Here is a 23,753-nt window from a genome sequence, read left to right as displayed (position 1 = left end):
AGAAAATTGTTTGAGTCAAAGTAGCTCTAACACACACCATCAACATGGTTTCATTGATTTAAGGCCAGATTAACTCCTGACTCCAAATAGCTTTGTTAAATGTCATCAGCCTGGGAGTTGACAGAGCTTTTCTCCAACTTGCACACTGCATGTTTGAATGATTGATAAGAACTGCATTTTCTTGTTTCTTCATAGTTGTTACTTAGATTAAGATCTTACCCAATTTTTTAAGGAATTTATCAATTTGCGTCTGGTGATTCCAAAGGGTTCACTTCATTGCTATTTACCCCGTATGTCAGTGGGTTTTTTAACTGCCTCCAGGGCTTCTTAGATTTTCTTCCCACAATACGAGCTTGTGGATCAGTGAACTTTATTAACTTTTGATCATGTGTTGCTGAGCTGTGTCAGCCACTGCTCAAGGTTATTGTGTTAAATGGGTTTAGACTTTATATATCTCAGTGAAATAAATCAGCAATAACAAATACAGAGTTATGCCATTCATAGCATGATGCTATCAGGAATTTCATTCCAGTTGTAACTCACAGAGCCGAGCTCTACAAAATTAGTAACAATGGGCCCTCGTGTAAAAGTAAAAAAGTCGCTGGGGTTGTGCAGTTTGTTCCTCAAGGTTGCATCTCACTCCAGCCTCCTACTGCACTGCCAGAGGTCTCTCATTTGTCTGGCTCTGTTGTCAGGGACAGATTCCTTCTGGCTAGCAGGGAGAAAGACACTTTTATTAAGTGTTGGCACCAGACAATGTGGCCTGTGCTCTTGTGCTCCTGATTCGGCTCTCTAGGTACATGACAGGATTTGGAGTCCACACAGTACACTTTTTGTTTAAGGTTTTTATGGAAATTCACAAAAGGGCGAGAATAGTCTATCACTGTTTAGAAGCCTCCTTCTGAGAGCAAAGCAAGCACATGGGAGAAAGAGTAATGATATGCTTGGGGTCAATATTTTATACAATGATGCATTTTGGGAGTCACACCTCTACAGGGCATGTGTGAAACAATGTATGTCATAACTGCCCTGCGCAGCTTATTAATCTTCCCCGGCCCTCTAATCAATCTGTTTCTCCCCCTGCAAACACCGGTTACATTCCCACGTTCAACGAGAGCCCATCGTTCAATGTGGCACAAAAGGGTGGCTCCAGGACGGTGATGTCTCCTTTGCACGAGGCAACCAGGAGAAACGGCACAAAACGACTTCTCCGGGATGTTTTTAAATCAATGACAGCCAGATTATGCAGGGAAAATGTTACGGAGAGCTAATGTGTTGCCGGGCTGGTGTAGCAGGGATTCAGGAGACAAGAAGCTTTTCTCTCCAACTGTGTAGGAATCAGACAGGATAAGGGAAGTCATTTATTTCTTGTTTCCTTTTTCCCCCTCATAGCCAAAAGAGAAATAACGAGTGATTACATATTAGCTACCTGAATTATACTTTCCTTTTGTGATAAAACCAAACCAAGCACATTTCCGAAGCTGTGACATCATGGTATGTTTCGTGATTATCAAATCTCGGCAGGAGTTTTATCCAGCGAAGCAAATGGTGTCATGCTTACAACTGGGAACCATTTGGAAGGTATGTTGTGAAGTCATACTGTAGTGCTCAGCTGAAATTGTTCTATAAATGACAGCGAGGGGAAGTAGCCACTATTCTTGTTATTCCCCATTCAACAGTCATACTGCAGCAATTATTCAAAATCTTTGATTATCCTCTGAGAGGCAATGCAATCATGGCTGAAAATCAATTTCAGGGACATTAGGAAAAATCAAAAAGCTAGCACTGTGCCAAGAGGGCCGAGGGCTTTTGCGAGAGAAGAAGAGAGGGGATTTTTTTTTCTCATCATCGCTTCAGTTTTCCCTTTGCTAAGAGCAATCAGCCAGAAACACCAGAGAGCTTGCTGTTTGTCAGAGCCAGATCCTGATCCGGTTCGGAACTGCTAGTGATGTCGAGCCAGGTAGCATCCAATTAGTGTTTAGTGTAACTTAATGCAAAGTGCTGGCACTCAGCTCACCGAATCCAACTAGTTGTCATAGAATTTCCACGCGTCTGCTGTCAAATTCATGAACATTTGCTGATTTGCTTTGCCTTCTCAAGGCACCATGAAGTTGAAATGAGGCATTTCCATCAATGCTGCGCCTTGTACGGCCATTTTCTGCTAAAGCAGATTGGCCTGATTACTGATGAGACAGCAGGCACATCAGCGACTGCTGCTTGATGCTTATTGACAAGTGTGTTGCTTTAGAACCACATGTACTCCTTTTACATATAGAGCAATTTTTTATTGGCAAAGGTTCCAAAGCTCTGTAATGAATGTAAATCCAATGACATTTTTATGATAAGGCAGGAGCATGTAACATAAAAAAAAACTGTAAAATTTCACAATTTTTATGGTCATTCAAGGTGTGTCTCTTTGTATGGAACCAGTCTAATTATTACAAATACTACTCATATATGTCTTATTCATAGCCATCTGACCTGGTAGATCAAGCACTGAATGATATGCCAGAGGCATCTCGAAAGAAGGAATGGTGGGTAATATCTTACTTGGCCCCATTTCATGTATTTCGGCCCACCTCCATCTTTATTTGTCATCTTCTTTTCTTCCCTTTTCCTTTCCTCTCCCTGAGTGTAGACAGCTGCATTGAGCGTCTCCACAGACTGTGGTCTCTGGCAAAAGGCAGACAATTGAGTTTTGGAAGTGGCACGGAACGAGACAAAGGGAGCGTGGGGTGGCTTCCTCCCTCCGTCTTCCTCCCCATCAGGGCTCCATGGGCAGACTGCCCACTCTTTCATAACAGCATTAGCAGAGACCATGCAGCAAAACAGTGGAAAATCCACTACACCATGTTTCCTCATCAGCGATGTCTTCTCTTTGACCTCCACCTCAGTTGAAGTGATTCACATGAATATGGAAGATGAATATGGGCCAACATCTGAGGTTAAGCCAAATTCAACAAGAGACGGGCTTGTCAACCATGAAATCGTCTTTGCAGAGGTAGTCTGGACAAATTTGGATTGGTTGGAGGCACTTTCATCCCTGGGAAATTTCTTGACCTTTATTTTATGTTCTAGGCCATAAAGATCAGGTAAAACGCTATAATAACAACCAGTATAAAGGAAATTGGTGGTCTATTATCCCCCATAATTCCTCTCTGGACATCTATCATGATTCATCCTCCATTCAGGCTACCCAGCAGTCATCACAGGACGCCCCCATAACCGTGCAATCTGTAGCTTTTCCTCTTTGCCCTTCTTGGTAATACCCCCTGTGACACACTTGGCTCAGCACCTTAACACAAACATTAACACACACACACACACACACACACACAAACACACACTGCTGTTTGACCTCTAAGGTTCAGTGAGAACATTAAATACCAATTAGGGTTGAGATAGGCCAAGCTGAGTCTGAGGTTGTAGGAAGGCCTTGAGGAGGCCTTTGGGATGCAACTTATTGGTCCCTGGGCAGAAACCTGTGGTATCCCGCGTGTGTGTTTGTGCGTGTGTGCGTGAAGTACAGTACTACAGTCATACACACAATGACATTGTATGTAATGTAATATCCATGTTCTCCCTTGTTCATCTCTCCTGGAAACCTGTTTTTTGGCTCAACTTATTTTCTGTTAGATCATAGGATAGAGCAGGACTGTTTCCTTTTCAGGATACTGTCCGTCTGTCTTAATTAAGATAACAATTAAGACAGATGTCAAGTCTAACAAGGGTTATTTGTTTCGTTATAAGTCATTTCACGGGTCTCTCTGCCAAGAATATTGTGTTTTCATTTGCATTTGTTTGTAGTATAATTCAAAAACTACTGGACGGATTATTACGAAACATGCAAATGGCTGAGGGAAGAACCAATTCATTTTTTTTTTTTTCACTTTCTTTAATATTGCGAGAAACATTGAATTTTTCAACATTTCCATTGATTTCCCAGAGCATAAGTCATGAATCTTAATTTTTTTAATCAGACATGTTGAGGAGACTGATATTGTGCCTTGTAAAAGGGATGTTCACCACCGACAACCCTTGTAGTTCACATTTAAATTAAGACTAATAGAGTAAAAGGTCTGGGATGTACAACTTGCACAGAAATGCTCTGTATATGTAACCCAGGTAGCTTAAGCGCAGATGGGTTCCCCTTTTCAATACTGGGTTTCCTCCTACATATTGGGTGCATTGCATTACTTTACACTTTATCAAAGATGTCATTTTATCAAAAGTGTCTGTGTAGGAGTTCTCTCTTTTCTGTCTCTCTCCATGATAACTTTCATTTCACTCACACGGGTGTATGCTGTAATAACTCAGTTTTATGTTCAAAATAAAAGAGCAATACAGGGGAGAGAATATTAGCAAATGCTCTGAAGGCAACCCTCTGAGAAATATCCGTTCTCAGCAGTGAATCTCGAGACTGTGTGTGATGATCTGCTGTGGTTATCTGGTGGTTTAAGAGTCATGCCCTTTGCTGTCCCTCCGTTATTTACCCACCAGACACCCACAGCTTGATAAATGTTTTGTGTGACCTTCTAAATTTGTTTTCCTTCCTCTTAACTGTGATTTTATTTCCCCTGGACAGGCCAGACAGCGTGTGTGTGTGTGTATATGTGTGTATACGTGTGTGTATGTGTATGTGAAGGTCTGCTTGTTTGTCTGTTTGCAAGAGGAAGGGAAAAGGTCTATATCTAGAGCGATACAATCTATCCTCTCCTTATTGCAAATTACTTCCATCCCTTCCTAATTTAAACAAAACACTGAACAGACAAAGGAATGGGAACTACTAATAGCAGTGTTATGACAGCCACTGACCATCCATTTTATTGCGAATCTACTTCAGGCTGGAAAGGGTTAAAGTCGCCACAGGCCAGAGCAGAGTCAACATCGGCCACTGCTTGGCTGGCCTACCCTGCCAGATCAATATCTGCAAATAATAAATTAGCTCCCCAGAGGGCCGCACTAAACCTTCAGCAACACTACCCTGGAAAAGTCCACAATTGGTGTGTGTGAGACTCAATAAGCCAGGTGAATGACTGTGCAGGGGCACATCTTTAGCACTCCATAATAGAAAATTAATGGTGCTCAAATCAGTGTTGAGGGCACCCTGAGGGTTACCTAATAGGCCTAGTTAGAACTGTCATCCCTCCCAGAGTCGCCTAAAATATCACATGCAAACACTGGGAGCCAAGAAGAGAGGGAGGAATGGGGGAGAAATATGTGAGTGTGTGTGTGTGCACAAGTCTTTGTGTGTGTGTGTGTGTGTGTGTGTGTGTGTGTGTGTGTGTGTGGTTAGGGGTGAGTCATAGGTGAAGAGATAATAAATAAGGACAGGTAACAGTGATTTACCTTTGGTATTGATTGCTTCTGTGAGAATGATAGATATGTTATTTTGAATTTGGAAGAGTGAGCAAAAGCAAAGCCTGACCAAACTTGAATATACATAAAGGTGCATAGCACATGAGCATATGTGTCCAAAAGCAGCAGGTTGCTGGTTCGACTCCCAGCCAGCTGGACCATTTAATGTATGCTTCCCTCTTTATGTTCCCTGTTTGTCTCATTGTTATAATACAAATCTCTCAACCAAATTCATTAAAAATGTTATTTTTGTACTTCTGACTGAACTGAATTCATCATTGTCCAATAATGCTATGACTCTTTGTATAAGCCTGATTCTTAGTAAACAGCTGTGTTTTAATGGCAGAGAAGGTCCAGCATGACAAAAACATTTCAACTCCTCTAAACAATGAGAATATATCCTGTTTCTGAAAATATATGTATTACCCTAAGTACGAGGTACAATTCAGCAAACATCTTTAAAATCACACACTAGAACATACAGTTTTATCTTTAGAGTGCATTTCTGCTATTTGTGCCAAAGTGCTTTACTTCAATTAAACTACTTAGTATTCTACAGGTACTCAAATGTAATTCAGATGTTACAAATTTCAGAATTATTCACACAATGCGCACAAACACATCCTTCTAAGACAAGTTTCTCGTTAGTAATTAATATTGTAAACTAATAACAGATTTTCTTAATCTAAGAATCTGATTTTTGCAGATTTTATGGTTTTGTACTAGGAATCCTCACTTTTAAAGACAAGTCTTAGGTCCGATGGGCTGAATAATCTTTAAGGATTAACAATACTAGCACAAACATAGCATCTCAAATAGGAATGATTGTGGAAGATGGAGGAATCAAATATAATTTCAATAATCCACAATTTGTTTTACTACCAACCCTCAAATGTAAAATACATGAATAAATACAAGACCAACTTAAACCAGTTTTAGTAACATCCACATTAGGATGTTGAATGAAGACCGAACGTTGCTGAAGACAACTCAATTAAAGATTGCGAAGGTAAACAAAAATCCATATTTATTTTACTAAGTGGATGAAGAAATATGTAAGTATATCATGTTGGCTGTGTTCACGCATAAACTTGTCCAATCCACTGTGCTGTTCAGAAGCAGATCTATATGCCCAACAGGCTGGTAATGAGCCTTAAAAGCAAATCTGATCACTTATTCCAGCTGGTTTATTCTCCTTCTCCACAAACACAACTATTGGATTCAATAAACACACTTCATATTGATTCCAAGCCACCCAGCAGCACATGCGCCTCACTTACCAGCACTCAACAAGATTTATTACAACTTTGCATGCCGAGCAGAAACGGAGACACAAACACTTGCCCACACATATGCAAACAAGTGAGCACACACACGCACAAAAGCACGAAAGGCTAAGTTTAAATACCCAATGATTTCTCATCAATGTACCCAACGCACGCACACCACCCTTCGATCTTTCCCTTGGCCCTTATTTGCCTATGCAGAAACATCAGGAGGGTTGGGGTTTGTGGGGAGGGTTTGCCTCCTCGCCTCTCCTCCTATCCCCCTCAGGTTTGGACTGTTGGCTGCATTGACACAGAACTTACCCACATGCCGCCACGCTGCCGTCCTCCAGCGCAAACAGGGTATGTCGCTCCCCGCAGGCCACTTGAGATACTTTCAGAGATGACGGAAGACTCTGGAACAAACGCGGTGCCAGCTGGAAAAAGAAAAAAAAATGTAAAGTTCCCGGTGAGGTGAAGAAACACACTGTCTCTCGGAGTTTCTCTGTAGTTAAGTTGCTCGACTCCTTCAGCCCTGGCAAACATCCCGAAGACAGGCGCTGCTACAGTAGTTCCTCTCAGTGTGGATGAAGACAGAACGAGGTGAACAACAGAGGGAACAAGAAAGAAAAAACACACTCCTTCATGGCACTGAGCTGTGTACATCTGATGTTTTTAAGTCCCAGTGTGTATGTCTGTCTTTCTGTGTGTGTTCATGCCAGTGCCACAAAGAAAAAAAAATGAAACAGCCTATGAGAAGAAAAGAAAGCCTGGTTCCTCATCATGCGCTTGTTAGCTTGTCCAATCTATGGCAATCAGCACAGTCCCAGGGGTTGAAAGACACGAGATGCCGGGGAAAGGGAAGCTGAGGCTGAGGAAAAGATCAATACTGCACTGTGAAACAAGAAGTGTGGGCTATTTACTCTCCATTGATCTGATGATGCTGGAGAAACACCTCACTCGGCTATTAAATTGAGGGTATAAGTCTACTGGTGAGGGGTTTTTTTCCTTCCTCCCTCTCTTGCTTTCTCTCTTTCTTCACCCCAAGGTCAAGAAAAAGCTAAAAACATCCACGAACAAACAAAAATGGGTCGTTTCAGCCAGGGAAAGTAATTAATCTGCATTAAAATGCCAGGGGAACACCACATACTACACATCTTAAGTGAAGTTTTTGCTCAGAGCGACAAGAGACCCATGGCAAGCGTAGGATGGACTAGCAGAGGACACAGTGATAAATACAAATAGAGTGGTAGCAGGGGGCCAGCAGAGCTTCACCGGAGCTACTTCAAGATGAGGACTTCCACTTACATAAAGCAATGAAGAAGAGAATACTGAGAACAAGGTATTCAGGCCTTGTCATTATAGAAGTGCAGTGAGGGCCAGTATACTACTTTGATGGGTAATAAAGATATACCTAATAGATCGGTGGCATCTTTGTGTGCACGACAATGCAAACCATAAAAAGGCTCAAAACAAAGGAGGCGGGTTCAAGAATAACATATAATTCCAGTTTAGTTTAAACATTCATGCCAGTTTAAAGAAATCAATACTTCTCAATTGGAACTGCTTAATTTGATAATTTGTATTATTTGTAAGACAGACCATTATAAAGTTGTTGAGATCCAACATGACGTCACTGCGCTGCGATATTTATTCACAGCAACGACTGGAAGTTGAAGGGCCATTACAGAAAAAAGCTTGAATTAAGTTTTTCCTCTACTGTGTACTGTTAAATAAATCAAATAAATGAAAACGTGCACAAATAACCTCATGAGGGTAAAGCATGAAGTCCATTTAGTAAGGCACACCATAATGAGCGCTCCATTGACAAGACTTAAAAAAAAGAGAGCTCAATATTTATAAAATAAACAATAATTTTTCATTTTTCCAACTTTCCCATGAAATAGCAGAGAACTAATGTATCATAATATTGGTATATATGTGGAAAAGTGGTGATGCTGTAACCTTGATTGATATTTACAATATTTCTATAATGGCCAAACCAATCACAAAAATGTTTTAGGTGAAAAACAAACCCCCAAAAACTTTATTTGGCAGTAGATCAAAACAAAACGATAAAATAAATCTCTGGTTTCTCAACATATGCACGGTGGCAGAGCTGCTGACATCCAGACACTTTTCTCGTGGTGTGAACTCGTCCCCTCCACGTCTTTCTTCTGCTCCTCAGAGCAGTCCTATTGACTGTGTGGCTGTATTACAACAAGCAGTCTCTAATGACTCCCTGAAGACCTCTCTATCCCCATGCCCCCCCCCCCCACGCCCCCCCTCTCTGTGTCGCACTCTCGGTGTCTCTCCTGCTCTGCCTGCTCTTCAGGCTCCAGTTCAGCAGCTAATTAACCCTCTCTAATAGCGTAGATTACATTAGCTTTGAGCGTCTCACACCCTCCACTGGACTCGCACTGCCACACAATGAACCCAGCCTTGCTTTACAAATCTCCCCCTTCACAAGAGCACAATTATGAATTCAAACAACTTCTTATCCACACTCACTCATCCAGGGACAGAAGCCCTCCTCTGCAACCGCCCCGCTCTCCCACCGCCACCCGCCACCCGCCTCCCACGCCTTTGCACGCAGAGTAATGAGAGAGCCGAAGAGAGGGGACCACACAACAAGAAGGCCATGGGGGGTTGGTGGGGGATATCGAGGGGCGGGAGGGACCCCTTTTTGGGTAAATCAGAGAGGTCACTATAGGTGTTTCACTGGGTGAGCCTACAGAAGCCCAGTGATAACCCTCCATCTTAACGTTCCTATTCAGAGCAGAATGGAATCTTAATTACTGTGTGCAGATAGAGCCAGAGGCGGGAATACCAGGACTAAATGGAGGTTTATGCTTTAAGTGGCCAAAGAGAGGGAATTAGACGCTAGAATGAATGACTTAAGCCAGGAGAAGCTGTTTTCCACACGTTGACAAAATGGCCGGGGAACTCAACGGCCTAACGAAGACTTAAAAACACGATTTTATTATTATTATTATTATTATGAATCAAAGTCAAATTGTGGGTTTTGATGCTCGATCGGTGAGTCCAATCACTACAGGCCCATTGGTCTAAAAATAAACGTGGTGGGATGGAAGACGATTACACAGTGTTCAGCTCCGCGCTCTGAGAATGTATGAGGGTACCATGGTTGGTTAGCCATCTTTGATGCGATGGAGCTGAGCTGTGTAACAGTGCCGTCGCCATTAAACTGCAGGAGTCCGACCACACTGCGAGTGTTCAAACCCACGGCGTAAGCTGGGAGGAGAAGGAAGGAGAGAAGCCTGGAATCAATGAGAAAAATAGAAATTTTCAATTGAAAGTTTTTTCTCCACTCTTCCACTAATGTTTTATGAATGATAATGAATTGAGATGTGGGGGTGGTAGGAAAAAAGAAGAGGAGAAAGAAATAAAGTATGGTGGAAATGGATGTAATCGGCTCCGTCTAAATGTAAATTGGTACATTTGTAGTGAAAGGACATTCTCATGTTTCTTTGTCCGAACAAGTAATTCCCCCCCCCCCCCCCCCGCCCCCTGAATCCTCTTCTGTGAGGCTTGCTATAGCAGCATTTTCTGCAGCACAGAGCACTCTCCTTTCTATTTCAATAGGACAGCTCATTTGCTAGACTCCTAGGCCAAACTGCTGACTGGGTTTTTCAAGACCGTGTACTTTGTGTGTACGTGTGTGTACGTGTGTGTGTGTGTGTGTGTGTGTGTGTGTGTGTGCACAAGCTTGTGTGAAAAAAAAGAGAGGAAACAGGGAGAGGACGGCATGAAAGAAGGATAGGCAAAATGGAAGGAAAGAGTGGGAGAGAGAACACATTGTATCATTAAGGTACTCAGAGATCATTAGATATATAAGGGCTCTGCTATGCAAGGTCAGGGCTGCTGTGTTTTTCTAGGTCGGCAGAGGAACAGTAAAACCAGTCTAATCAGCCGCCTCTCTCCCCTCTCTATCTCCCTCTCCCCGCAGCGCTCCCTCGCTCTTCCATCTAGGGGTAGTGTGGATTACAGCCAGTTTATCCATGCCCCTGTATGTATTTACTAACATTATCAAGGCTTATGAAGCAAGGACATGGTAAACCACACAAAAGGCACAGACAGGCTTTGAGCTACATATTGGCCTCATTATGAGGTAAAGTTGTTGGCTCCCTGTCTCACTACCGGCACGTACAAGGTCTGCTTTAACAGGTGCGGCACACTGCCTGACTATCCAGTATTTTTCATTAAGGCCATCTTTTAGTGCAGAGTTTAGTAACTGGCAGCCTGCCCCAGTTAAAAGTGTGTGTCCTAAACACCAACATGTAAAAGCGATCACATTTTTCCCAGCCAAGTAGATGGACATGGATTTTATTGAGAGATAAATCAAATAGGCATTGGCAATTAGCTTAGGCTATAATGCTGCAGCATGTGGCATTGCTATATATTTGTCTCTATACAACTAAACATCAACAATAAATTTGACTTACTGCCTCGTGGCCTTGTGTCTGCCAACCAGTCAGGTTGCAGTTTACATCGATGTCTGTCCCGACTCATAATATTGTAGTAAAGACTTTAAAAGAATTTAGATAAAGGCATTAAGTGTATTTCATGATAATCAGCGTATGGATTCTAGAGACGTGGCCAAAAAACGTGTTTTATGATGTCTCAGTGACCTTGACCTTTCACAACCAAATTCTAATAAGTGCATCCTGGAATCCAAAGTGAATGTTTGAGTCATAAGCAATTAAATTCCCTCCGGGCGTGACTGGTTTATCACATTTGCAACGAAAGGACAAATGTGAGGTCACAGTGACATTGACCTTTGAGTAAAACAAATCCAGTCAGTTCCTCCTTAAATCCAAGTAAATGTTTGTGCTGAATTTGAAATAATTACCTCGGACAGACAACGGGGGAAAAAACACAGCTGTGGCCGGTGAGTAGGTAAACAGAGAAACTGACCAATTCTCTTTTCAGATACCCAGACCAGGGAAGGACATTTACACTAGTTTACATTTAACATTCGTTATTTTTCATGTGATTATTTGTATTTTTACAAAAACAATGTGTAAAGCAACAATGTGATAAAGTAAAAGGGGATTGATCATTGTGATCAACCAATACAATTATTATCGTCCGAGTCTGTAGCTTCTTAAGCTGTGAGGAGCCTTGTTAAAACTTTCAGGTCATTGTTTTTTCTTTCCAATCAATTATTGCGGTTTTAAGAAACTGAAGCGGTCAGCCCTTAATAGACCCAGCCCTTAATACACATGCACCACTCCTTCACTCCTCTCGTGACAAAGATCCTCACATGTCCACTGAAGGACAAGGCGAGGAGGCCATGCCGCTGGTAATGTGTTGTGTTCATTGCGATCGTGATGGATAGCTTTCAAACTGACCCTCGGCTTTATAGAGACAAATGTCCTGCTTGGCTTCTTACTCAGCACTTTGGCCTTTCCCCCACTCATTGTGTGCTTCATCACGCAAGCATCCGCACACATCCTGAGATGGAGATTAGCAAAGCCTGCCTGGGAAATGGACCCGACTAAAGTCAATCAATCAAACTTGCTAATCAATCAATAGAAGAAAACACACTTCCAGAAGGCATCACCATACTGGTCCCGTGTAGCTTTAAGTCACTTTAGCATCAGAATGGGTTGGTGATAAAGGGGAATTTTGGGGCTTGTACAAGATGAGATAAGAAGAAGGGAAGAGAGAGGAGAAGTGTGAAAGAGAAACAGTGTGTAAAATAATCCCCCTGCTGCTCTCCACCGTCTCATTAGGTTAACGTTTTTTTATAAGGCACTTCAAATGTCAAGGCATTGGTGGATTCAGTGTAAACTTAAATTCCATTACCTGGCAGGCATTAATTGCTAACTGAGCCCAGGGATCTTTCCCGAGAGGCCTCTATGTTTCCTCTCTGTCATCTGGCTAACTATTCTGTCTAGACTAACTTAGAGCACCATAATCCACCATGGGGATCAATAAACTGCACATAATTCAGCTCCAATAATGAGCTTTCACTTCAACACAAGCGCCGGCCATCTTCCCGAGGAACCGGCAGGGGCGTAAAATGATAATGTAATTATTAAAAGGACAGAGAAAATGAGTAAGCACTTTCGCACAGAGAGGGAGGGCGAGCCCGGCCTCAATTAGACACACTTAAAGCTATCATTGTTATTCGAGACAAAGCTAATCAAGGAGGAGATACGGGGGCATCCATTTCAGCAGGTAATGGAATGACGCTGGCTCGCGCTCCCATTTCCCCAGGCTCATGATGGTATAAAGGCCGCCCTACAGTCACGCGTAAGTGGGCACTCTTTTAATGGACTGCGATGGATGTGGTTTCTTCCACCAATCGGTGACTGGCAAGAGGGGATTTGGAATGGATAACTTAAAGATTCACACTCCTTAACAGCACTGCATAAAACCATAAGTATTGATTATTTTAAACCTGTGTTCTCTATTAGCACTTAAGGAGTACAGTATTTTAAACAACTTACATGGAATCTCGGTAAGAGTTCACACAATTTCCTTGCCGTGGAATCCAGAGATCAAACTAGCAGCTGCCTTCCAGCATAGCATGAGATGTTTGGTGTGTGACAAAGTAAGATTTAACCTGGAGCCTTATCTGCAAACTACTTCTTCTCCAATTATATGCATCCTTGAGCTCCAGTGAAATCAAGAGAAGCTAGTTTGTTTGTTTTTTACACACAAGTGCTCCTAATTCATCTGCAGGCTACAGGGGGTCCAGGGTGGATAAATCAGGCCTTTACGGAAGGGTTGTTCCCACTGTTTATCTGCTGGTGACATTTGCGGCACAGCCCCAACCACGCCATAATTACCCCACTTATTCACTAAACAGAAATCATGCCTAGCAGGAACCCCCCGCCACAAAGGTTGCGAGACTTAAGGCTATATTCCGTCTTCAGGGTTCAATGGCCAGGGTTTCATGAAAGGACTCCATTCATTTGAACATCAGCATGGGCTCACTTTAGCATGGTCTAAAAGAAGATGGGGGCTAAACCGCCTCGCCTCAGCGGCCGGAACAAAGAGCATCATGGCCGATGACGATGATGAATTTACAGCTGAGTGCACATGCTTTCCTGACGCACGGCACACCTTGGCACACTTCGAATGTCACAGTTCCCATAGAGGACTGGCATTTGGATTGGATTCTCCTGGCCCTGCAGCGGAGAGCTATCCATGTCCCCAAGAGGCTGACAGTCTAGGGAAAATGACACACAAACAAATAAAGAAGCACAACAACTAGATGATTCTATTCACCGTGAAGCTCGTAATGTGCTGGGTATTTAGAGTGTGATTACTTTTTAAAAGACATTATAATTCTGTATTAAGACATTGTAGCACATTATTTCTCCATCTCCCAGTGGTTGTTGTTTTAGACGACTTATGATGCAGATTGTCTTGAGAAAACACTCAAATTTAGCTTCACTGGGGAACTGCCAATTAAAAAGTATGGATGCATTTCTTTGTTACTTGTGCAACTCTTTAGCTGCCTCGAGTCCTGCATAGTCTTATCTGTCAAAGACAGTGAGCACAGATGGATGACGAGTGACAAAGGGATATTTGGTTGAGGTTGTGCAGTAATGAGTGTCACGTGACTCCCACGTTCAAATTTCAGACGGCCTCTCCTGATCCTAAAGCGGCAATCAACACTGGACCATCTGCAACACTGCAAATTAACATAATTGGTGTACATTACACGCTTATAGAGAGTACATTTTTATCCACTATTCTTCGCCCTTAACAAGATGAGCTGTGTGAGATAGTGGGAGAGCAACACTGTTGATTAGACACATAGCTGGAGCAGAAAGCGAGACTTGTTGTCTCGGTGAAAATGGATGAACTGACAATCAGATTGGTGAAGAGCCAGGTGCTGGGGCCAGAGTGCAAGTGGGCCAGTGTGCGTCTGACACAAGCACCTTCCCCACACCTGGAACTGGGGCCGAGGTGATCGACAGCCTCGCCATCTTGTCAGACAGCTCCCAGATAGAACACAGACAACACTTAGGCCTCTTCCAGCTGCTCTAGCAGAATAAATTGAACTTGATTAGAATTAATCACGCTCATCCACGCGCAATTTGCAAATATCGGGGGGAAATATTCAAGGAAATCTGCTTGGAAGAGAGTGGTGGGAAACAAAGGGGGGGGGGGGACTCAACTAAACCAGTGAACCCTACTTTTCACAATGTGGCTTGCATATGCAGGGTTTTTTTTTCTCCAAGAAAACAGACTTTTGGATGTTTAACACTTGTTTTTATGCAGAGTGCATTTCATGTGTGGGCTATGATGGATTGTGTGAATTAAAAACAATCCCAGAAAGTTTCGGCATTGGTCAAAAGTAACTTGCTTGAACATCAACAAGAGTTCTCCATACTTACAACTGGGAGCTTTTTGCTGAAACATGACCAGATACAGTCCAACACAATGCATACACATGGGTGGATGGCAGCACATGGGCAGCCCCACTTACCGTATTAAAGGCTTGATGACGTCACACGTCAGACAGTTTTAAAGAAGGTGTACGATGGAACGGATAAAGTCGCATCACTCACATTAATAGAATTTATTCAGGATGAAGAGGGGAAGAAAGTCGCCATAAGTTAGCTGTCTCTGTCCCTGTGTACACCGTAAAAAGATGAAGTATGCAGACTGCCTGATTTTAAACTTGTATCTAATTGTCTCACGTCATGGGTCTGGGCCAGGGCATTGTTGCTTGAAGAATAAATTGGGTAATTCAATTAAAGTGCTTTCCAAAGACACATCATAAGTGATGGAGAATGACTGTAACCCAGGCCTGAACTCGGTGTCCCCCCCATCGCTCCGCTTGCCTGACAAATGGATGGCGGTGTATAATTGAAACACATTGCTGCCAGCGTAGGTCAATAACATCGCTCTCTCTGTTCACCAGCACCAGATTAACAGACTCTATTTTATCTTCCCTCGGCCTGTCCCAGCTTGACAGAGCAGGAGCGTCAGCTGCTTATCCATAAAAGAGGCCCCTTATCTTGAAAATAAACAAATACATAAAGTGCAACAGCCTGCTGTCTGTCCAAGCAGTTAAGGGCTACTTAGTTTAGGGCAAACATGTGGGCAGTGTTTTGTTTAACACATCATCGTATGAGATGAAGCACAGCTGTCACCAGCTCATGTCAGTCGCCACAGTATTATATAAAAATTCTCAAGAAAACTGATTTAGTGTTAAAGAAAATTCAAAAACAAGAACGTGGGTTTCTTTTATATTTTATTTCTGTTTTGAAGTGCAGAAGACTCTCGAGTGTAAAAAAAAAAAAAAGCGTGGCTTCATTAAGACCCCTGTCATTCAATGTCATTCACCAATGTTTGTGCGAAAACAAGGGCAAGATGTGTGTTTGGACAAGGAGTAAATTGTGACGGCACCTTATAATTACCATTTGGGATAAAAGTTAAAAGACCCTCACTTCTGTGGATGTATAATGCAAAGCCATCACTGTTTGTGCATGATAAACACTGAGGATTAATTAGCTTAAGCACAAGTGTAATATGAAGCTAAAATGGGTGATTATATGTATTTAAGCCCAAGCATAACCAATCTACTGGCTTAAATTAATTTGATAAACAAATGGGAAAAGCAGGGTGAAGGTTCAAGGGCAACAAACTCCATTATCTCCCACTCCTCCACCCTCTGCTTTCGTGTAATTATATGTTGAGTTCGCCGGAGTTAATTGAATCTGCTCTATTCAGTTTGTTTACAGTTTAGCCATAAGGATTGGAAGCAATAATTCCTGACTTTCAACATCAACTAAATGAGCAAAAATCTATGCAAATGCCCCCTATAGGCATGTCCACAAAGAAGTGTGAGTGAGCATGTTAAAACAAGTGTGTGTGTGTGTGTATATTTTGTATGCACTTTTAAGCCTGTACGCGTGCACTTTCCCACATGCAACACATACAAATTAGCCATGGATGGATATTCAAATATGTCCTTTGTCAGGGGTCTATGTAGGGGCGGGACAGGATGCACAGTACAGTAATCCATGATGCACAACAAGGTGGCAGCTCCATTGTCTGTCTGACGGGTGGAAATTATTTGCAGGCGTGCTCGACCAACAGATTAAACCACTGTTGGGGGGCGAGATAAGATGGCAGCCAGCAGTATATGGAAGGTGTCTCTTCCAGCTCAAACAATGCCTTTAATCCATTCCCGTCTCACAATCAGGATGTTTGACATTACTTTTCAGCATCCCACACACCCATTCTCTCCCTCGTTCCCCCCCCAACCTTTCATCAAGCGGAAGGATTAAAGCAGAAGAGACTTCATCATGTAAATTAATTTGTGCATCACTGTGTACAACAGGCCTCCAGAGCCAGTGTCGGAGAGACTGTCACCGCACCTCCATCAAGTGAACTGTAGCTCCACCATCGTCTTTCTTCTCGTCCTACATGGTTTTCAGTCTGAGTAACTCCAGGCCAGATGAGTTATACGGCGAAGCACGGTTTGATTTAATTCAATGCTCACTCCCTGCTTGTCTGCCAACCACAAGGTTCTGTCCTCCCTGCCAATACTTTACTGTTTCATAGTATTTCATTATTGAATCAAGACCTTGGCAGGGATCCTTTCAGCTGAATGAAATCCCAACTACATAGATTCACACTGCAGAGGTCTGACCTTAAATGCTCTCAATAGAGGATTCAACAAGTATGTTCAAAACAATATGGCAAAGAAATCCTTGACACGATAGAGAAATGACCATTGTTGCCTCTCTTTGACTGAGGTTTGAAAAGCTGGTTCTTTAACTCAACCACATATACTCCACTCTTTAACCGAAGTTCAAATTTTATAAGTACCACAAACTTCATACAGTGTGTATCGTGCTCACAGTGTTCAAGGATTACTCCCAAGATATTCAGAATCTGTACATACAAAGTAACCACCAGTTTCTGTAATGCTGCTCTTCCACATCTAAACTATTCAACCAACCAATCCAACGATACACTCAAAACTACACTAATGAAAAATATTATAGATGACCTTAAAGAAATTAGCTGCGGGAAAGTAGGAACAGCTTTGCATGGCGTTGCACCTCAGACACTATGTACACTATGATGAATGAGATGAGGGAACTACCTCTGCTAAGGAGGCTGTATTCACCCCTGTCTGTTTCTCAGCAGGATGACACAAAAACTACTGAACAGACAGAAAGGGAACCCTTTTATTCTTTGCCCAGATTCGAACAAAGGGCCAGGTACGGGAACTTTTTTCCACCTCACTTTCTTTAACAATGTAAAAAATGCTTTTTGACATATTCATACAAATGTCCACAGGATAATACAATGATTTAAAGTTTTGTTTAAAATGGCATGTTTGGGGGGCTGATTTCTATGTGTGTACGCAATTTATTGATTAGGACGGTATATACTCTATAGAGCCAAATAGTGAGTCTATATTTTATGCCTTTGGGAAAACATCTGAACAGAGTGCCCAGTGTCAGCAGGATGAACTACCTAAGCAACAACACCTTATACTAAGTGATAGTACGTGGTGATCTCGGTAGTATTACAGCAAATTAAGGTACCAGCAATGAAAACTATCATTCACCTTTGACTATATGTAATTTAGAAAAACAGTATTTAAAACCTTTGGAGGCCTTATAAACCATACAACCTTAAAAGAGAGGCAGCAATATATTTGTGATAAAGAATTTTTAGCCATATTGTTATGAAAATATGAATCTTCTTTTGAGAGCATTTCAAATCAAACACAGTATACTATATTAAATACTAAATATTGCAGTACAGTTGGATTCATACTGATTTGTTTTTTTTTCACATTGCTCCAGTATGCTGCATACAGCAGATCCTCTAGGCCTGCTGGTAAATGCAGATGGGAAACCTTGTGCATGTGTGAGCCAATAGTTGGTATATAAGTGTTTGTGAATGGACCCCCCCCCCTCTTTAAGCATAGATCAGCCACATACTTAAACATCCATGCTATATTGCCAGAAGGTTCCACCAACAGCTGTTTGTTCCAGGGGTAACTGCCTACTCTAAATTTGCTTAAAAATGATTATTGCCAATTAGTTGCCCATTAATTGTGCAAGCATGGGATGCTGCCAGCTGTTTACATAGGGGAGAAAAATAGCCCTTACTTTTTCATTTTTCCCACAAAGCCAACAGCGCAGTCTCTCTCTGCCTCTGTGTTTTTATAACATGTAAACACATACTGTAAATTACAGTTACAAATAGGGCTGGGCCATAAAACGATAAAGATAATCATGGCAAAATAACTTCTCCTCGATAGAATATAAGACAGTCGATGGAACTCACTCATCCGTGTTTTGACGGACAACACAAACAGCCAATGACAATGAGAATAGTGCTACGCTGAACTAATCTGTGGCTGGAATAGAGTTACAGCCTAGGCTGGTTAGGATGACACACACAGCACAGGGTGTAGGAGCAGCAGCCGGTAGCAGCACACATGATATTGTTTGGGTTCCTGACGTACACAACAGTCAGGAGGGTGAGCGACAGAAAATGTTTACAAATCCTTGAGCAACAGCGATACAGAAGAAGACAAGGACATTGTAGAAAAGAGGAGTCACGCTACCCGCAGACAAGTAGCAGAGTAGTGTGCACTGCAATTTGTGTTAAAAGCATGTTCCCCAAAAAGACAGGTAATACCACTTACCTTTTTAACATCTAAGGTGGAAATTACAGAAATAGTGATTTGTTTATATCCTGATACAACCAATATATTCCAATATACAACCAATATATTCTGTAAATATATGTCTGAGTAACTGAGTATATATACATAATAACAATGTGTATTCATAGCTTTAATGATACCTCCTTTAATCTAAAATATATTATGCCCAACGGTGTATAGAGACATTCTCTTTTTTGTCCAAAGTTTTGTCCAAAGCCTCCGACCTACCTAAGCAGAACTTTAGAGCTAAACAGTCTTTAGCTGTCGCTGAATTCATGATGAATGGTTGTCAGCTGCTCGGGCAATCTGGACGGCTTTAACCTGACCCCACAACAATAGCACAGGACCCTCAGCTTGTGCCCCCAAACTGGCAGAAAGAGCTGAATTTAGTCTTTTCAATGGTTAACGTCTGACCCAGGTGCAGCCTGCTGAGTCTCAGAGCAGCACACGTTTATTCCCACAAGCCCAGGCCCTGCTCAGCCCGGGCTTATGCTTCCAGGAAGAAGCATCTATTGGCGGTGTCATTAGTTTACCTCTGACCCTTCCCTGAGCCAACCTTATTAGAGGAGCAGGGACTGGACGCAGCCTGTCTCACCTCTAAAGACGGGGCGCTGAGCGAGCTGATGCTGCAACTGTGGAGCAGACGAGAGCGATAAATAGCATTCAAGCTGCCGTGCGAAGCCCCGCAAAAGACTGCAGGAAAGATAAATGAATGTTGAAATCGAGGGAAATTATTCAACCATTTACAACCCCTGCTAGCACATCACTGTTATTCTATTTGTCTTTCACCACTTAAACTGTAAAATCATACAGAGTGCTGCGACCATTTCTCTCTCCGGTTTGTTGCCTCACTTCCACAAAATAACACATCATTGGACAGATAGCATCAATTCTGCCCACAGTAATCCCAGCACCTCTGGTTGTATCACTCATTCAATTTCAGCCGCTGGCTACAGCAAACATTACACACCGCATCAAGATTACCAGAGAGAAGCGGGAGGGGGAGAGAAGAGCAGGGGGGGAAAGGGACTGTATCCATCATGCCATGATGCTCCTGTTATTGTGACAGATCAAATTCTGCGCTGTGTGTGTATGCGTGTGTGCGACTAGGAGGGGAGCAAACAGTGGTGTCCTATAGGCTGGCGTGGTCAGCATCCACGTATGGATGTTGTGAGTACATTTACAAAAGCATCGCCTGACTTAGATGACCTCCTTTATACAGTATCCGGTCGCACACGCTTGTTTTAGCTGCGGCAATTAACCTTGTGTAGTTATAACCCTGAAACCCCGCCCACATAGCTGGAGGGCACAGAGGGAGAAAAAAAGAAACCTGGCAAGAGAAGTGATTGGTGAACACGGCGGGAGGAGACATTTGAAAGGCAGGTGAAGATATAGGGCAAAAATATAGGTCAAAACGGGTGAGAGGAAAAAGAGAATACCTGAAAACAAAAAGAGAGGGAGTCCAGGAGGTGCTTAATTCTAATGATGTGGGAGCGAGTTGCTTTCCTGCCTTCCTGAACGAGTGGATGGCTGCCTGCCTGTCTCACTGGTTGGTTTGCTGTACTGCGTCTCTCCTCTGGGGAGACATGGGTTTGCAATGCCGGCCTTTGAGAGCACGGTGGGGGAAGATGAAGAGGCAGTGTCAGGCTGCCTTTTAATGGTCAGGAGTGTGGTTAGTTCCACTGACTCAGGCCTCTCCCCTGTGACGCCGGGTCCACTCCACATAACTGGCCATAATTCAACTCATTTGGCAGTTTGAGGTCTTGGAGGTCCAGGGAGAACATTTGGAGCAGACCCTGGAAACCACAACGATCCATTAGCTATTGAACAGTAGCAGGGGCGAGGGGACGGAGACTGTTGCAGCTCTACAGGTATGGTATAGGTTGTATGGCTGTCACACGGATGGAATGAAAAGGCATCTGACTTTGTAGCAGTTTGACTTTTTAAACTACCAAGCTATCAAATAACACACGCTCGCATTTCACAAACACTGATACAAAAATATTAATTTATTAAATATATTTAACAGTAAAAAAATTTGAATAGTTCACAGTCACTACCTGCTTTTATATTCTCATCAGCAGTGTTTGTGTAACAGGAGGAAAAGTTTCAAATGAAACGCAATATCACAACTGCTCATGAACCAGTGTGTTGAATCTGCGAGGGACGGATTCAAAGTGAAGCGACAGTTTAGTAATGTGGTTTAAAATGAACCCACTACAGCATCTGTGGTGAGCGTTTACTGGGAGAAATCCACCGTCACCACAGTGAGTCTCTGTGGCTCTGCGGGGCGATATGCCTCCTAAGGGGTATTAATTAAGATGTTGAAGGAGTAAGTGGGAAGGGACCGAGATGAGGCACAGTGTGTGTTTGATAGGAGAAAGGATATTTTGGCAAATTCCAGTCTGGGCATGTTTTTTGTGGGGGGGGCTTTGAGAAGGCACAGTGCGAGGGGGAGAAGAAAAGAGATTTTTTAGAATATGTGTGAGTTTGTGTGTGTGTGGGGGGTTGTGTGTGTGTGTGTGTGTGTGTGTGTGTGTGTGTGTGTGTGTGTGTGTGTGTGTGTGTGTGTGTGTGTGTGTGTGTAAATGAGCGAGGGCCCTGTTGACCTCAAACTGGAGGGTTCCAGCTACACAATTAAATGGTGTTGGAGCACGAGAATGAATAATCAATCTGCTTTATTATCGCTGATGTTAAAATTATAACACTGGTGAAATTGAAAAATGAAGGTTTGGTTTCCTTACGTCCACAAAAGCCTCTAACAGAGTTGTTTATTTTATTTGTATCAGATTTTGTGAATACTTTTAGCTCATAGAGTTAAAAGCTGGCAGGTCACAGTGTCTGTACATGGTTGAACACAAATATTATTCTGTCTGACAGGAATATGTCAGCTGAGTATTACACACTCAGACATGCCTCAATTTGCTCATGAGCAGGAAGCAGGCATCATCCTTGTATGATGTGAGGACGGGAGGATGAGGAGGGAAGAAATGTTTAAATTTGACAAAGGGAGAGGGTTTCCAGTCCAAGTGGATGCAATTTTGGGATTAGGATTCCCTGTATGCTGGTTAGGGGACATGTATATGATGTGAAGGTTAATCACAGGCTGCAGTTTTGTAATGCTAGTCGTCACTGCACTGCAGTGCAATCAGTACTGTGAGAAAATAAGTGGGTCACAATGTGAGACCTTGATTAAAATCGCGGTGATTATAGTGCGGCTTCAGCTCTGATTTTTGTGGGTTTCCCAACATCTGTCCTCTAGAGGAGGAACCCATATGAATGAAAATAGACACACACACACACACACACACACACTGGAGAAGTGCAAGTAGCCGGCAAAGATGCTTCATGGGTGCACATGTGCGTGCTCCCACTTCAAGATGCGCACATGTGCATATTTACACAAAAACAACCTCAAACATTCTGAGCATTCTATGGTTTCGTTGTTTGTTTTCACAAACCACACACACACACACAGAAAATGTGTACTGTAGGCAGGCATTGTTTCTTACTGAACCACTTTTCTCAACTAATTACTTCTCTCTACTGTTGAGGAAAATATTGAAATGCCTTATAGTGAAAATTATACTAGTAACATTGTCACCAAAGACTTCTTTGCTAATTATAATCAGCTTTAATTGAGGCAAGAAAAAGTCAGATATGCAACCTTCCCAGTTGAGAAATGAATAACCCAATAACCCAACTCCAGTAAACACGTGGTTTAAAAAGCACATACAGTATAGTGTAAAAACCCCATGTGAAAACAGACACCAATCTGATATTATACAGACACTAAATTCCATACGACAAAATTCAATTTTGTACTTAGTTATAGAGTGACAACGTGGAGTAACTGCGTGATCAATACAGGTTTTCCCTTTTCTTTTCTCCTGTTCCTGTCAAGTTCGTTGGGAGTCTATGTGAAACACAGAGTGCAGAGTGAGGGGAAACAATGCTCAAGCCATTTAACAGCAATGTGAAATCAATACATGTTCTGAAATGGCAGGAAAAAACATCATTGTAAACTAGTTATTGACGTGTTAAAGTAATTTACACTTGCTAGTACAAGACAGATCGTGGCAATATTTATTTAGCTGGCAAGCTGGCGGTGGGAAAACGATACGGCAGCTGCAGCTATCACCAGATGCTGGTGTTACAATGTCCGTCCATCAAACCGTCGCCCCCGCTCCCCCTCCGTCTCCTACTACTCCACACCCTCCTCCTTCACTTTCCCAAATGGCTCCCTTATCCCTGCAACCTGACAGTCTTAAAACAACTGTATAATTAGAGCTGCATCTGTCGCACAGGTTTCTCCCGGCTCTCCGTTTGGGAGTCACAGGCTGAGGCGCTCGGGGACACGGCACCAGAGCGAAGGAGGGACCGGACAGAACCACGGAAACAGGCCATTCACTTATGTAAATGCTGAAAATGTGATTTTT

The 23,753-nt window shown here is 42.6% G+C and overlaps 1 protein-coding gene across 5 annotated transcripts in view; it reads right to left on the bottom strand.

The window, feature by feature from the left end:
- The window catches only part of LOC133933229 (uncharacterized), a 296,679-nt gene that overhangs the window by 210,721 nt on the left and 62,205 nt on the right, over positions 1-23,753 (bottom strand). For all 5 annotated transcript variants that reach the window (XM_062380198.1, XM_062380213.1, XM_062380189.1 and 2 more), the window contains one exon: positions 6,948-7,060. In XM_062380198.1, the coding sequence (XP_062236182.1) occupies positions 6,948-7,060 (113 nt within the window). The remainder of the gene's footprint in view (positions 1-6,947; positions 7,061-23,753) is intronic.

This window comes from Platichthys flesus, chromosome 3 (assembly GCF_949316205.1).
Source record: "Platichthys flesus chromosome 3, fPlaFle2.1, whole genome shotgun sequence".
NCBI lineage: Eukaryota > Metazoa > Chordata > Actinopteri > Pleuronectiformes > Pleuronectidae > Platichthys > Platichthys flesus.
This window is presented reverse-complemented; position numbering and strand designations above follow the sequence as displayed.